Genomic DNA, 13,259 nt, shown 5'->3' with positions numbered 1-13,259 from the left:
ATAAAATCTGTTTGTGTGAACAGGATGTTACCTGTGAAGTTTTATTTTTTTTATTATTCTATTATGTTTGTTTTCCTTATACGGACATTTGAGGACTTGAGTTAGATTTCTTAACAATCATTAATTATACAAAAATGAAATTAAAATTTAAAGTTACAATTGTTTTTTTATGATTAAAATCGTTAGCATATCGATTGTGATCTAAGTAAACGCAGCATATTTGCACTTATCGGACATTTTTTTCACATTTCTCAACATTGAGTGCGTTGTTGTTGTTGTTTACACATCGCACATACGAACGTCTTACTACGTCCTGTCAGTCCACCGCTCGTCGTGACGCCCGCAGATAAACATCACAGGACGCTCAACTGTCGTGTTTTGATGACGCAATCAAAGGGACTTTCCGGATACGTCACTCGGGGCTTCCGAGATCCTAGCTTGCTGCTTCGCTGTGTTCATGTCGTTAGACGTTATAAACGTTCCGCATTGCTCTGGGCAGCACACCAGAAGGGGCAATGACTGCCCGAGAGGCACCGAGCAACCCAAGGAGTGTGGAATATTAGGAGTTTGTTGACGGGGGCGACGGTCAGAGCGTGAGGCGGAATGTCAACAACGCGGCCTCTCCTCGGGATGAGCAGAGTCACCGAGCTCGCGTTACCCGAGCATCCGACCAGCAGGCAACCGTCATCGGAAGGGAGGCAACAGCCTGACTCGCCGACTGTGGACGAATTCGCTGTGCTCGAGGACAAAGAAGACGAGTTGAAATGTGCCAAGAACCGAGTGGAACATGTTTTTCAAGTTGCATTCACCATCATCGGTCTGCTGGATCACACGGGACAGCCGCACGGGAGCAGAACCGCGCGGCAGATTTGGCTGCAGCTCCGGGGAGACAGGGAGGATGTGTCCAAGGCAAAGGTACGGTTTCACATTCGATTCTGTTGTTCTGTATGCAAGCGTGAACCCGACGAAAAACAGACGCAGCTCTTTTGGAAGGCTATCAATTCACCTTCACCTGTTATGTTCATTTTAACCAGTGGTAGACGTGGCACTTTAATAACATAAAAAAAGATGTTAATAAATGTAGCCCATCAACAATCATAGTGGATATTGTGTGGAACCCATCCCCTGAGGCTGAGGGATGTCCTGTCACAGTAGGGATTTGTTAAGGAATGTCTTGCACTTCCTGTTGATTTCATGACCCTTGTGACCCTACAATAAATGCGCTACCCCGATCTAGGTTAACGATAAATTGCCTTGACTTACCAATGATCATTATTAGGTGATAAAATTGTCTAGTCAGTCGAGTCAAGTCCAGTCTAATCAATGTGTCATATCAGTGAGAATAACAAGGAACCAACTTTTACAGTGCTTCACAAAGTATCTACTCCATCCGTGTGTTAGTAGTTACTTTGTTATGTTGTTGCCTACTCCCTGCACAGCTCAAAATTCCAAACTGATATGCAGCCTGTTTCCTCTTGTTTTGACATACTGATATGTCGCTCCCTTTTTTCTTATCTGTGGACAACTGTGTATTTGTCTCCTCTCTTTACCGACCAGCTGTCTTCTTCCTCATTCTGGCCGTCTTGATACTCTATTCACCACATTGATCAATATTCTTGTTAATAAATCTTTTTGTTTGTTCCTTCCACTCCTGATATTCTTGAATCATTTTAATGCATTGCGGTTTATATATGGAAACCAAACCCACAAAAATGAAACCTTCAGATGTGTATCTATGTATAGATGTCTTTGACTCCCCTGTGTCCCCTTGCTGAGTCATCTGATTCTGATTCTGATTCTGATATAATGTCACACATGCATTCTGTTGAAATGTGACATCAAGTGTCAGTTACAGTGTAGCGGCTGAATCATCAACACGTTTACTCTAAAAGAGGAGATTCCCTGAACTGACGACTGCTTTTAGTTTCTCTGTGTTCATGCTGTTGGGAAATGAGAAGGGCACTTGATGTCAAACTGGTTCCACAAGGTCCAGTCATTTCGGCTTGGTGCCAGGATGTGCAGTACTTGGATGAAGTGCTTGGTTACACTTACCCCAGAGTTAAATCAAATGAGTAAACTGCACCAAATTCAAATTTCAGTGTGAAATTAGCCAGATGTTCTGTTGATGATTCTGTTGTTTTACGCTGCACCACTTCATTTCCTGTTCCATCACCAGGGTGACAGTCGTGACAACAGGAGGTTGTTTTGCATAGTTGGAGCGATTGTTTTGAGCCTCTCCCAGAACACTGCGATTGGTATTTTCGGCTTCTAAAACAAAATAAATGTTGCGAGGTTTCCCCAATCTTTGCTGCTGGGATTTTGTTATTTTTATTGTTTGACAATGTTTCCCTGAATTTACAGGCTATGAAAAGGTGGGAATCACCAAACTTATGCCAAAGGTTAAATCTCCCTACATTAACAATGTAGTCTCCCTGGCAGGCTCACAATTTTCCTGACCGCTGCAGGCTGCTCACACCCACCGAGAGCTGCCACTATATCTGTAATGTAATAACCAAACAGAGTGTTTCTAGTGAGAGATAGATAATCTCACAAAGAATCACAGTTGTTTCCTCCTTTTGGTTCTGCAGGAGTACTTGAGGGGCCTGTGTGACCCGGAGCTACAGAAACAGGAGAAGTATCCTGTGGACATGCACTGCATCTTCGCTGGTGCTCGTGGACTCTTCTTGGACAGACTCATCCGAGACACGAGCGCCGAAGTCCTGGTTGTAGAGCCTGGTTGCCTGCGGCTGTTGGGTCGGGCCGAACCAGTGGTCATGGCCCAGAGCAGGGTCCAGCAGTTTGTAGCACTTTTCCAGGTATGACCTTGGGTAACTTTCCTTTAGTTTTTAAGATCTATTCCTCGGGGAGACCGTAATCCTTTTGCTGTTTCAGGAGAAGCGTAGTCTTCCAGCGGACAGAGAGACGGCAGTGAAACGAGCATTCAAAGCCTTCGTGGAGGAAAGAGACGATAAATACACTATGGAGCTTCTCCTGCTACCCAGTGGGCTGAAAGAAGAGTTACTGGGTCTGGCTCACAGTCCTGCCAGTTCAAGCACACCTGCATTGGTTAGTGTAGACAGCTTGGGATATTATTTATGATAAAATATGCAGCGGTTTCAAGGGCCTATATTAATAGTCAACTAGTCACGGTTATCTCAACGATGACATGGCACATGACGTGTACATGCTTATGAACATCTGACTTGTCAGTTTGTAGTATTGTAAGTAGTAACCTTTTTTTATACTGTTGAATATTGTTTTTAATTTGTCAAAATAGTTTGTTGTTGAAATGCTATGAGAGCCTCAGCAGTTGGCAAGTAATTTATTGAGTTAGTTGTCGACTAGTCATCGCAGCCCTAATGGCTTCTCTCTTGTGCTGTGGTGCTCCAGATGTTTCAAACCTGTAAGCAAAAGAACACTTTTATTTTTGCACTAATGAAGACAACCTTGTGCCTTCCAGGTTCAGCTGAATCCCGCTGTGGCTGACAGTGACCAAGACCGCTCACAGAGCAGCACGCCCGTCACAGACCTTTCCAACCGGATCCTGGGCACCAGCTTTGAGGACAAAGTCACAGCCACAACTGGAAACAGGAACGGGAAGGCACCAGCAGGCGGAGGAATCAGATTGGGACCCGAGGCCGTCCTGCTGAACGGCACTCGGCCCTCGCACAAGCGCCGCTCGTCTGAGAGCGAGACTCGGGACACGAAAAGACAATACTCTCTAGAACGGAGAGACGAGTCGTTGGAAAGAGAGCGGGCGACAGACAGAGACTCCCGTGGCAGCAGCAGCAGCTGTCGATCCAAAACTCCCTCGGCTTCATTCCACCTCGCCCCTGACAGATCCAACACTGTCGTCGGACCAAATATGCTGGAATCCAGTGAAAATGGCTCAGAAGAAGGAGAAGCAGTCAGTCCTGAAACTAACATCCGCTGTTTGGTCAACTTTTTCAGGTGAACACATTTTACATGTTGATCGGAATATTTTGTGATTAGTAGGGATGGGCGATAACTTACCATACACTATATATCGCCAAAAGCAATCTCCCTAATGACAGTTATGCATCTCACGATAAATTTGATAAACACGAACACGACGAGACCGTAACGGCATGCCGCGCTCTCCAGCTCCGCAGCGACACCGGCGTGTGACTGTTGTGGAGAGTGTGGTGGACTTTGGTTCACCATCGTAGTTTTAAACTTATTTTTAATCCAGGGAAGCTTTGATAATGAAGTGTAAAAAATGACACTGGTCGACTCTGACTCTCTGGATCCCTGTTTATTTTATGAGATGGAGTGGTCCTCATAGGTTCTCTGATGCACTCGTCTGCCTTGGTTCACATCAACACATGCAGGTGCCCTGCAAGCGCCTCGGCCAAACACCGTGGTGAAAATAGTTGGATATTGGACGGAGCTCCACTCCGGGATTGGCGTCCTCTCACTTATTGCTGAAATTACATTTATTTTTTTTTTGTCCATATCGTGCATCCCTAGTGATTAGGAAGTGTAACGTTTTTTGGTTTGGTACAATCTCAGTACGGCCGTGTGTGAGGTTCATGCTTCACTAACTAGTAACTACTAACTACATGCATCAGTCTCGCCGCAGAGGGAACATCACTAGGGATCTCCCGGCTCCACTTAATGATTTGTTGTGTCTACTATGTCTGCCGTGGGTCTGTTGTGTGCTTTGGTTTTTGCTGACTGTGTGCCTGGACCTGAGTACAGGCCATCTAAAGTCAACACTCAGTTCATGGTGGAATTATCTGATGTCCATATTCTGTGTGCAAAGTATGAAACTCTGCAAGATTTCAAACTAAGTCAGATTACAATTTTCAATGGACAGTGGGAGCTACCATGAAGGCAGATTTGCGCATCCAAAGTACCGTACTATTTGTCATGAAGCCATTGAGGAGACACAGTAATCTGTGCTTCTAATCGTGTTGTTGTTGGCGACATGATGTAACACCAGACAGGATCATATTGATGCTGTGCTGCATGTCTGGTGCGACCATGAAATATACTGTCAAACATATGTGATGTAAGTGAATGCTGCCGTAACCATCTAACATCAATTCAAACCAATTTCCCTTCAGAACCATGGGGTATGAACAAGAGCTGGTAGAACGTGTGGTCAAGGAGACCGGACAGACAGAAGACACTTTTCTAATCTTGGAGAAGATTGTGTCTGAAACAAAGCGCTGTGAACATGTGTCAAAGAAAAGAGAGAAAGAACAAAGACTGAACTCTGCGAGCTCTTCTGATATTCTCTCCTCTTCCTCATCGTCGTCGTCCTCCTCTTCTTCTTCCTCATCTTCATCCATATCTTCGACGGTCCCTCGAGAAAAAGAGCTCAGCAGATTTTTAATGGACTCAAACATGTCCAAAAAGAGCTCCAAGCCAAACCAGGACAAAGGCAGCAGTAATGGCCTTGGTCACCGGCGGCAGTGCAGCGGCAGCGTAACCAGCACACAGCAGGTACTGTGCCATCCATTTTTTTATCGCTAGTTGGTCCACAATGATTTACTTTCCAATTTAGAAACTGTATTAAGAAAATTCAAGGTAGACAGGAGGTCTTGGTGGCACTATGGGGGGTCAAGCATAGAAAGAAGTCTATGACAAAACGAGGAGGATGCGTTGGGGGATCAGTATATTAGGTGTTGTATCAATGGCGTGCCTCAGCCTTGCTGAGATTACCATGGCTCCAGTGTCTACCCAAAGTTATAAGATCTCAGAAACCCATGACCTCCAAAGATAGCGGGTGAAGAGACACGCCTCTGACCCTGCGAGGGAATAATAAACACAACAACCTTGAGAGCCGGCTGTGCAGACCAGAGCATAATATTGGTGTCATGTGTCGGCGTAGCTAGGTTTAAGAAATAATGTCAGAAGGAAAGGACTCTCTGAGATGAGGCAAAGAAGGACAAGAGGATGAGTAAAAGAGGAAGAGGCTACAGAAGAGGAGACAAAGTAAGTGCAGAGAATGACGCCGAAAATGGAAGTGAGAAGGGAATGAATGAGAAAGAGAAGGTTAAAAGATGTGGAAGATGGAAAACAAGGTGGCACGTGTGAATGTGGTTGAGAAGAAGCAGAAGAAGGAGAAAAGGATAGGCATTAAGATAAGAATTTGATAAAGGAAGTAGGTAACAGAAATGTATGATGGAAGAAGATATCTAAGAGGATTAGGCGATGACAGAGAGGAGAGATAGAATAAGCAGCCAACCAGGAGGAGGATGTGGAAAAAGTGGATGCAGACCATGGCGTGCTGTCTCCATGGCGGTGAATTAATGTTTCTTTGGCTCTTTTAGGCCATCACCATCAAGAGGAGTTCCAGTGCTCAAGGAGGAGCCGGAAGTTATGACGTCATCACCATCGATGATGATGATGATGATGATGATGACGACAATGACATCATCCTCATCGCTAACAAATCTACAGACAGCCGGTCAGCTGTGGTGCAAATGGACCCTCAGTCTGGATCAAGGACAGACTATTTGGTGAGGGGAGGGACTTCTCAAAGAGACTATCTTTCCAGAGGGGGGACTCAGACTTTGGGGGGGTCGACGAAAGTTGAGAGTGTGATGCCCCTGCGCAGCACCCCGCAGTGGCTGGCTGCTACCACCTCAGCGCCCACTTCTACGTCCAGCGTGAGTCATTTCTCCTACGACCTTTGAAAAAAAAGAAAAAATCCCTCTGTGCTGTTCTAACCAAAACATCACCTCAGTCTGCCCAGGTCACCCCCCGACCAACCACATCATCCTACCAGACCATCGGCCACGTGGGCCTTCACGGCAGTGGCGGACGTGGCCCTCTCGAGAAGGACCCGAATGTGGGTCAGGTGACCGGGTTGGCTCGGTTTCAGCAATCACTTAAGACGTCTTACACTCTGAAGCTACCAAATGAGCCGGGCCGCCCTGACCTGCGGCACATCATCATCGACGGCAGCAATGTCGCCATGGCGTAAGTCAACGTTCACACACTGGACTGTTCATGGAAAGATTGTAGTCTGCACTTGAAGTAATATTTCTATTGGACTGCTTTCAGTCAGAGTTAGGGTGTAATCTGTGACGAAAACAACATAGTATGTGTTTCCTACATATGACCCTTCATATGTAAAGATGAAACTTATCAAATTATATTCACTTAGTAATATGTCTAAGATCATTTCCTGTTCTTTCCTGGCTTCAGTCACTCAGTCCACAGTGTAGTAGGGAGCTGTGACAGAACGTTGCTGCTGCAGTGGCCGCTTCCCCGTCGGCGTGCTTTCAGAATTTACACTACTTCTGCCACAATCGCGGTTTCGGCATCATCTCTCTCTTCCAGTATCTTCCTGTTGTGTCATCCAGCTGACCTTGGTTTGATCGCGTTCATTCATAACTCACCACCAACTTTTTTTGTTAGTGATTTTCTTTTTTTAAACCCTTATTCTTGCCCTTAAAGAAAGTAAATTTCAATAGTGTTTTTGATTTCATTGTTGTTTTGTCAAGCAGACTTGGTGTGATTGGCTGTTTCTGTTCTAGAACATGCACAGACATTCGAGTTATCGTATATTTCCTATGGGAGTTTCGCCGGTTGCCTAACAGGAAGTGTCCAGTCTTTATTGATCACTTGTTGGGGGAACTTCCCCTCATAATGAATGTCAGTTAGAGGAAACTGATCATCCGTGTGGCCGCTCTCTTCAAGTCAAAATATTAATGTTTCTGTTTGTTCAGTGACACAATGCTTTTGCCACATTTATAAACAAGCACCGGAACAGAACAAGCGTTACAGCTGAACAATCTGCAGCAGTGATAAGTGCCTTGTTATCAGTTGGCGCCTTCCGACGGGCTTTCTGAGATGATGTGAGCATTCGACTTTGCCTTTTATGTGTCTTGGGTTTCTGACCCGAAGTGATGCATCTTTGTTTCCTGTCTGCTTTACATTCATTCACTTGTAGCTCTGAGGCAATTTTGGAAATTTGAGTGTCCCACATAAGGCTTAACTGTCACTCTTACTTCACACGGACAGAGGTGGCTATGTATATGTCATCGTCTTACTATTGCAACACAAACGCCTTATCACACTGTAAGAGCAGTGCTATGATTCAAACGGGAGGCTGTGATTTAGGTTTTAACTGCGGACGTGGTGATGGAGGAACATTTTGCGACAGAATCTGACCTCTGGAGGGAAATGTTTATAGGCTGTTAGAAGGAAATAGATGTGTGAATGGTTACCGTAAAACCCTTCACAGGTCATGACAGTGCGTTGTTCTGTTCCTCGCTTTACTTAGCAGCGGCTTCCTGCTTTGCTGCGGGTGGCTGCTCTCGGGGAGTTTCACAACCCACCGCCTAGTTTGTTTTGGGGAGTTTTGGTTTGCAACTGCACCTTAGATTACGGCAGTGTGACGCGTGTTTCTGCGTCACGTGAGTGTGTACTCGGTGTATTAACCAAAACAAAACAAAAGGATTGTTGTTTTTTTCCCCTCTATTGACCCTGTACGCACATTCTTGACTCCTGTTTTCCAAGTTTGTTTATTCTAATTTCCACCTGCTTCTGTTTTCAGTCACGGCTTACACCGCTTCTTCTCCTGTCGGGGAATCGCACTGGCGGTGGAGATGTTCTGGCGGAGAGGTCACCGGGAGATCACGGTGTTTGTCCCACAGTGGCGGCAGAAGAGAGACCGATTCACGTTAGGTACTGCAGCTCATATCTCAACATGATGCCGATGCTTTTGAGCCACACTTGGTTTCTTCAACAATTATTCTCATGAAGGTTTGAAGTTTTAGTGTTCTAGTGGACACTAAGACCAACGAAGGGGGAGAGACCGAAACCAAACTAAATACAGAGGCATCAGTCCATTAGTCGCAAAGACACACACATTTATTTAAAAGAGACTGTGGTCATTTTTCCAGATACAGAAAATAACCTTTATCTCTCCATTGACTCCAGATCATATTTTTGTTTGCTTCGTTCCCATGAGGTGGGAGAAGGTTGTTGGGACCATTTGCCAGTAGACATTATAAAAAAATGTTGACCTCTGGGTTTGCTATACCACCCTTATATCGTCATATCCTCCATCTGACACCATGAAGAGCTCAATTGGAGACCTCTGTGGTCTGTGGCATCTCAGCTTGATACTGCGTAGTAGTAAGATGTAGGTCAGTCAAAGATAGTGGCCCTTTTTTCTCTTTCTCTTAACTTCTCGTTAAGTTTTGACTTGAGAGAAATAGAATCCTTTACTTCGGTCGTGGAAACATAGGCACAAGATGGGAGCTTTCGTTCTTCTTTAACTCATTCATCAGACACTTTGGCCTCACGTGCTTCTTGAAGTCACATCCAACAGTGACACCTATCACTCACATTTAGAGGTTCAGCCTTCTGCATTATTATTCATGGTTTTCTACTTCTCACAGAGCAACATTTCCTGACCCAGCTTGAAGACCTGCGCCTTCTCTCCTTCACTCCTTCTCGAGAGGTCTGCGGCCAGAGAATCGCCTCACACGACGACAGGTACCACGGCGCTCCTTCATTTCATTCCCCTTCTCTCTTGACAGCTGGCATCACTGCATGAGTCATGCAAATGAAGTTGGGGCTGAGCAATGATCATAGTGTCTTATAATAATGTCTTGTGTTCTATGTCAGACTGGAACTCTTTTGAGTCCATTTGTGACCTCCTAACTATTTACTGAACCACCTGCCTCTCAATGTGCAACTCAATCCTTCTGTCTAACAACCCAAGCGGAGCATACGACCCGTGTCCTCACTCAAGCAGTTTAACGGGAACTTCCTGACTCAGCGTGTTCTGTTTCTTCACTCGAAACTTCTGACCTTGGGAAAACCCAACGTGCCTCACACATTGCTGTTTCCAGGTTCCTGCTCCACCTAGCAGAGAAAACAGACGGCGTCATAGTAACCAACGACAACCTGAAAGACTTCGTCCACATCTCAGACACCTGGCGCAGGATCATTCAAGAAAGGTGTGTCTTGTGCTAACATCTTCCCTGAGCCGCAATGGATACGTGCTGCGATCAGAGAACAAGTGAATACCTTGTCTAATTTAGTTATTTATCTTTGTTGCGTGTTTCAATGAGCATTTTACAACGTTAAAACGAGCCATAAAAAGATATTTCAACAAAATGAGATGATTTTGTGGTCTGGTGGTGAAATAGCGCCTCCTCCCGGTCGCTGCGGGTATTTTTCCTTTCACACTCAATCTCATCTGATTATTAGTGTTTGGCTCTGTGGATGTTCTTGACAAAAACCCAAGTGTTAATAAGAGAGTTTACAATCCCACCCCAAAGTGAACCTGCTTTGTGCTTCCTCTACAGACTTCTGCAGTTCACGTTTGTGGAAGACCTGTTCATGATTCCCGACGATCCTCTCGGCAGGAACGGCCCTCTCCTGGACACCTTTCTGAGGAAAACTAGCATGTAGGTGTCAGCGAACACCATTGTTCTGTAAAGAGCCGCCTTCATGGTTTCCCCTTTTTTTCACAGACCGCCCCCTCTCACCCCCCCTCCTCCCAGGCCGCCAGACTTCCGCCCCTCCGCCCAGCAGCAGCAGCCGCTGTACGTCAAGGCCCTGTACTCGGCGCCACGTACGCCTGTGTCCACGCCGCACCCCCCTTCATCCCTGCTGCCTCACTCATCTGCACACTGGCCCTCTCACTCCGGGCCCCCTGAATGGCACCCGCCCCGCAGGTCGCCCTCCCCGTCCCCCTCGCCTCCTCCCCAGCGGTCGCAGGTGGAGACGACGGAGCTGAAGAGAAAACTCTATGACATCTTTCCCGACCAGAAGCAGCGCATCGACGGCATCCTCAAAGATAATCCGTACATGAGAGACCTGAACGCTCTTTCTGGGCTGCTGCTGGGGTCGTGAAGCGCCCTGCCTCTGTACAGACGCGACTCACATCGCCATGTTTGCATCATCTTGCAAAGTGAAGTTAAACAAGCTGCTATTTGAAATTGTATATTTCAACTTTTATTTAAATTACTTTGAGCATCAGAACCAAAAAGCGACAAGAAATTTACACCAGTCAGTACTACAGTACAAAATCTTGTTTACAATCAGGCTACTGCACATGTCTCTTCCTTCACTGCTAAGCAACACATTGCTCTTCACTCTCAAATTTAACTCTTAATTTGAAGTCAAATATATGTACTTGGTTTTGTTGCTAGAAGTCAACGAGAGACTATTGAGACTTTAAACTCTGACGATTAAAATTAAATGTGACTGCAAATATTTTGAAATGGCAGTACTTTATTTTCATACTTCATATATTTATTTGATGTAAATATATCGCTCCTTGTACAACATCAAGAGTACTCCTCTTTTCTGACTTCTTCTGAGTACATTAAAGCATGACACCCTCAAAAAAGTGGTTTTAGTTTGCAGCTCATTGACTGAAGGAATTGCTGTTTTTTTAGTCTTCATCTGTGTCCTGGTAAGAGTCAAGTCAGCATTATTTAGTATACAGTAGATTCATTGACATTGGAAACTGGAGTCGTGCAAAATTGTTGTCCTCCGGAGCCAAATTCAACAGTTTCATCTCCCACTTGTTTTTTTTACAGCGACATGGTCTAAATGAACTTTATTTGCTTGTTAAGAACAATAAAACCTGAATGGAAGAGATCTTTGGTTTGTACTGTCGATGTTGTAAAGGTTACTGAAGGACTGTTGTAAAATACTTAATGTATATCGCTATTTTGTAAGTAGCACTGCGTTTTTGGCTACATTGCACATGGAAAATTTCTGTATGTGGAGGCTGAATAAATGCATTCAAATTCCTGACATGCTGCTTTTGCCGTTTTCGGCTGACTTCCTGCCACTAGAGGTCAGTATCCACGTGGGAGAGGCAGCCGCCCGACACCGCAGATACCGCCGAAAAATAATACTCGGTGGTAGGTGCTTGCATGAAATTATAAACTATATGTAAAATCAAAATTCTCCTATAAGACGCCCAATTTTGCTGTTCTCAACCAAGGTATGTTAAAATAATTTTAAGTCCTTAAAATTAACTTCAAATCGTTTTTATTGAAGAAGTAAGAATTCTATTTAAAATGTATTCATTCTCAGTTTTATGTGTCGTTTGTGTATAAAACTGAATGGCTTGAGTTAAAAGCGAGGCTAAACGTTTTCTTAACTTATTTTGTTACTTTTGCTTCCACCTCAACACGTTCCATAAACTGTAAGGAACATGTGAATGACCATATAATCCGTTAGACGCATTGAAATACAATGGTCGATTGATTTACTTAAACACGAAAAAAGGCATTTTTTTTCTAAAAACAGAACAGAACGGTAGAGGGCGCTCCGATCTTTTTTAAAATCTGAGCGGTATTCACGTCATCCATTCTCACAGTTGCGTTGTTCCGCTCCAGGATCACTTCCCGGCTATATTTAATAATCGTCATTTGAATATTCCTTTTGTTTGAATTTGTATTTGCTTTGAATATTGATTCTTGTTTCTGGTTTTTTTAGTTACCTGATTTAATTCAGGACCGTTACGGTCATGGTTCTCCAGGTAAATATGAACTTATACTACATACTAATACGCAATAAATACTTTTTTTATTATTATTATTAAAACGATCTCACATGCTCTACATGTTTGGGAAATACAAATTAAATTCGAGATGAAAATTTGTAAAATATGTAATAAGTAATAACAATTGTAAAAATAATGGTTGTTGTTTTTTTTAATACACCTTGGGTTTGTTTGTTTACTGGAGTGACTTTGATGTTATTTACATGTCTGAAGTAAACAAGTCTTTCATTTTAATTTAGAAAGTTACGAGGTGCACCCTGACATGCAATTAAATTCACAAGTGGATAAACAAGTTTGTTAGAGACTTAGTTACGGGAATCAGATGCAGCCAGTGAAGAATGAACTGGCGAGACCACCGGCAGCTGGAAAAGTCTTCCTTCAGTGTTTTGGTGGTTTTGTTTTCCTTCTGTTCTCCACACTGAGGTCTGCCATGCCGTAAACTCACAGCATCTTCATCTCTGGACAACAGGCTGGGAGACCTTGGTGTTGACTTCCTGAATCCTTGAATCCTGAGGGTAGAAGACGTCTTGCATGTTTCAATCTGAAGTTATTGAAACATCAAGTTCAGAACCATGAATCAGTGAGAGGACTGGAGTAGAAGCATTTTACGGGCGGCATTAAAGTTAATGGAGGAACACTGGTCCCATAAACTTTATTTACTGCAAAAAACAACTTCAGTCTAAAACAAGCAAATCTTCTTTGAAACCGCATAATCAAAATCCGAATGAAATATCAATAA

The 13,259-nt window shown here is 44.2% G+C and overlaps 1 protein-coding gene across 2 annotated transcripts; it reads left to right on the top strand.

Moving 5' to 3' along the window:
• The first annotated feature begins 400 nt into the window (after positions 1–400).
• n4bp1 (nedd4 binding protein 1) lies at positions 401–11,756 on the top strand. 2 transcript variants are annotated; one of them, XM_053886522.1, is made up of 12 exons: positions 401–915; positions 2,589–2,816; positions 2,893–3,066; positions 3,461–3,951; positions 5,091–5,472; positions 6,303–6,641; positions 6,719–6,954; positions 8,537–8,667; positions 9,387–9,483; positions 9,843–9,950; positions 10,302–10,403; positions 10,470–11,756. In XM_053886522.1, the coding sequence occupies exons 1-12, from the start codon at positions 604–606 to the stop codon at positions 10,849–10,851; spliced, it is 2,982 nt and encodes a 993-aa protein (XP_053742497.1). In that variant the 5' UTR covers positions 401–603; the 3' UTR covers positions 10,852–11,756. The 2 variants fall into 2 exon arrangements, with proteins under 2 accessions (XP_053742497.1, XP_053742498.1); XM_053886523.1 differs by lacking the exon at positions 2,893–3,066.
• The last annotated feature ends 1,503 nt before the right edge of the window (positions 11,757–13,259 follow it).

The sequence above is a fragment of the Synchiropus splendidus genome, chromosome 14, assembly GCF_027744825.2.
Source record: "Synchiropus splendidus isolate RoL2022-P1 chromosome 14, RoL_Sspl_1.0, whole genome shotgun sequence".
NCBI lineage: Eukaryota > Metazoa > Chordata > Actinopteri > Syngnathiformes > Callionymidae > Synchiropus > Synchiropus splendidus.
Note: the sequence above shows the minus strand (reverse complement) of the source record. Positions and strands in the feature narration are given on the sequence as shown.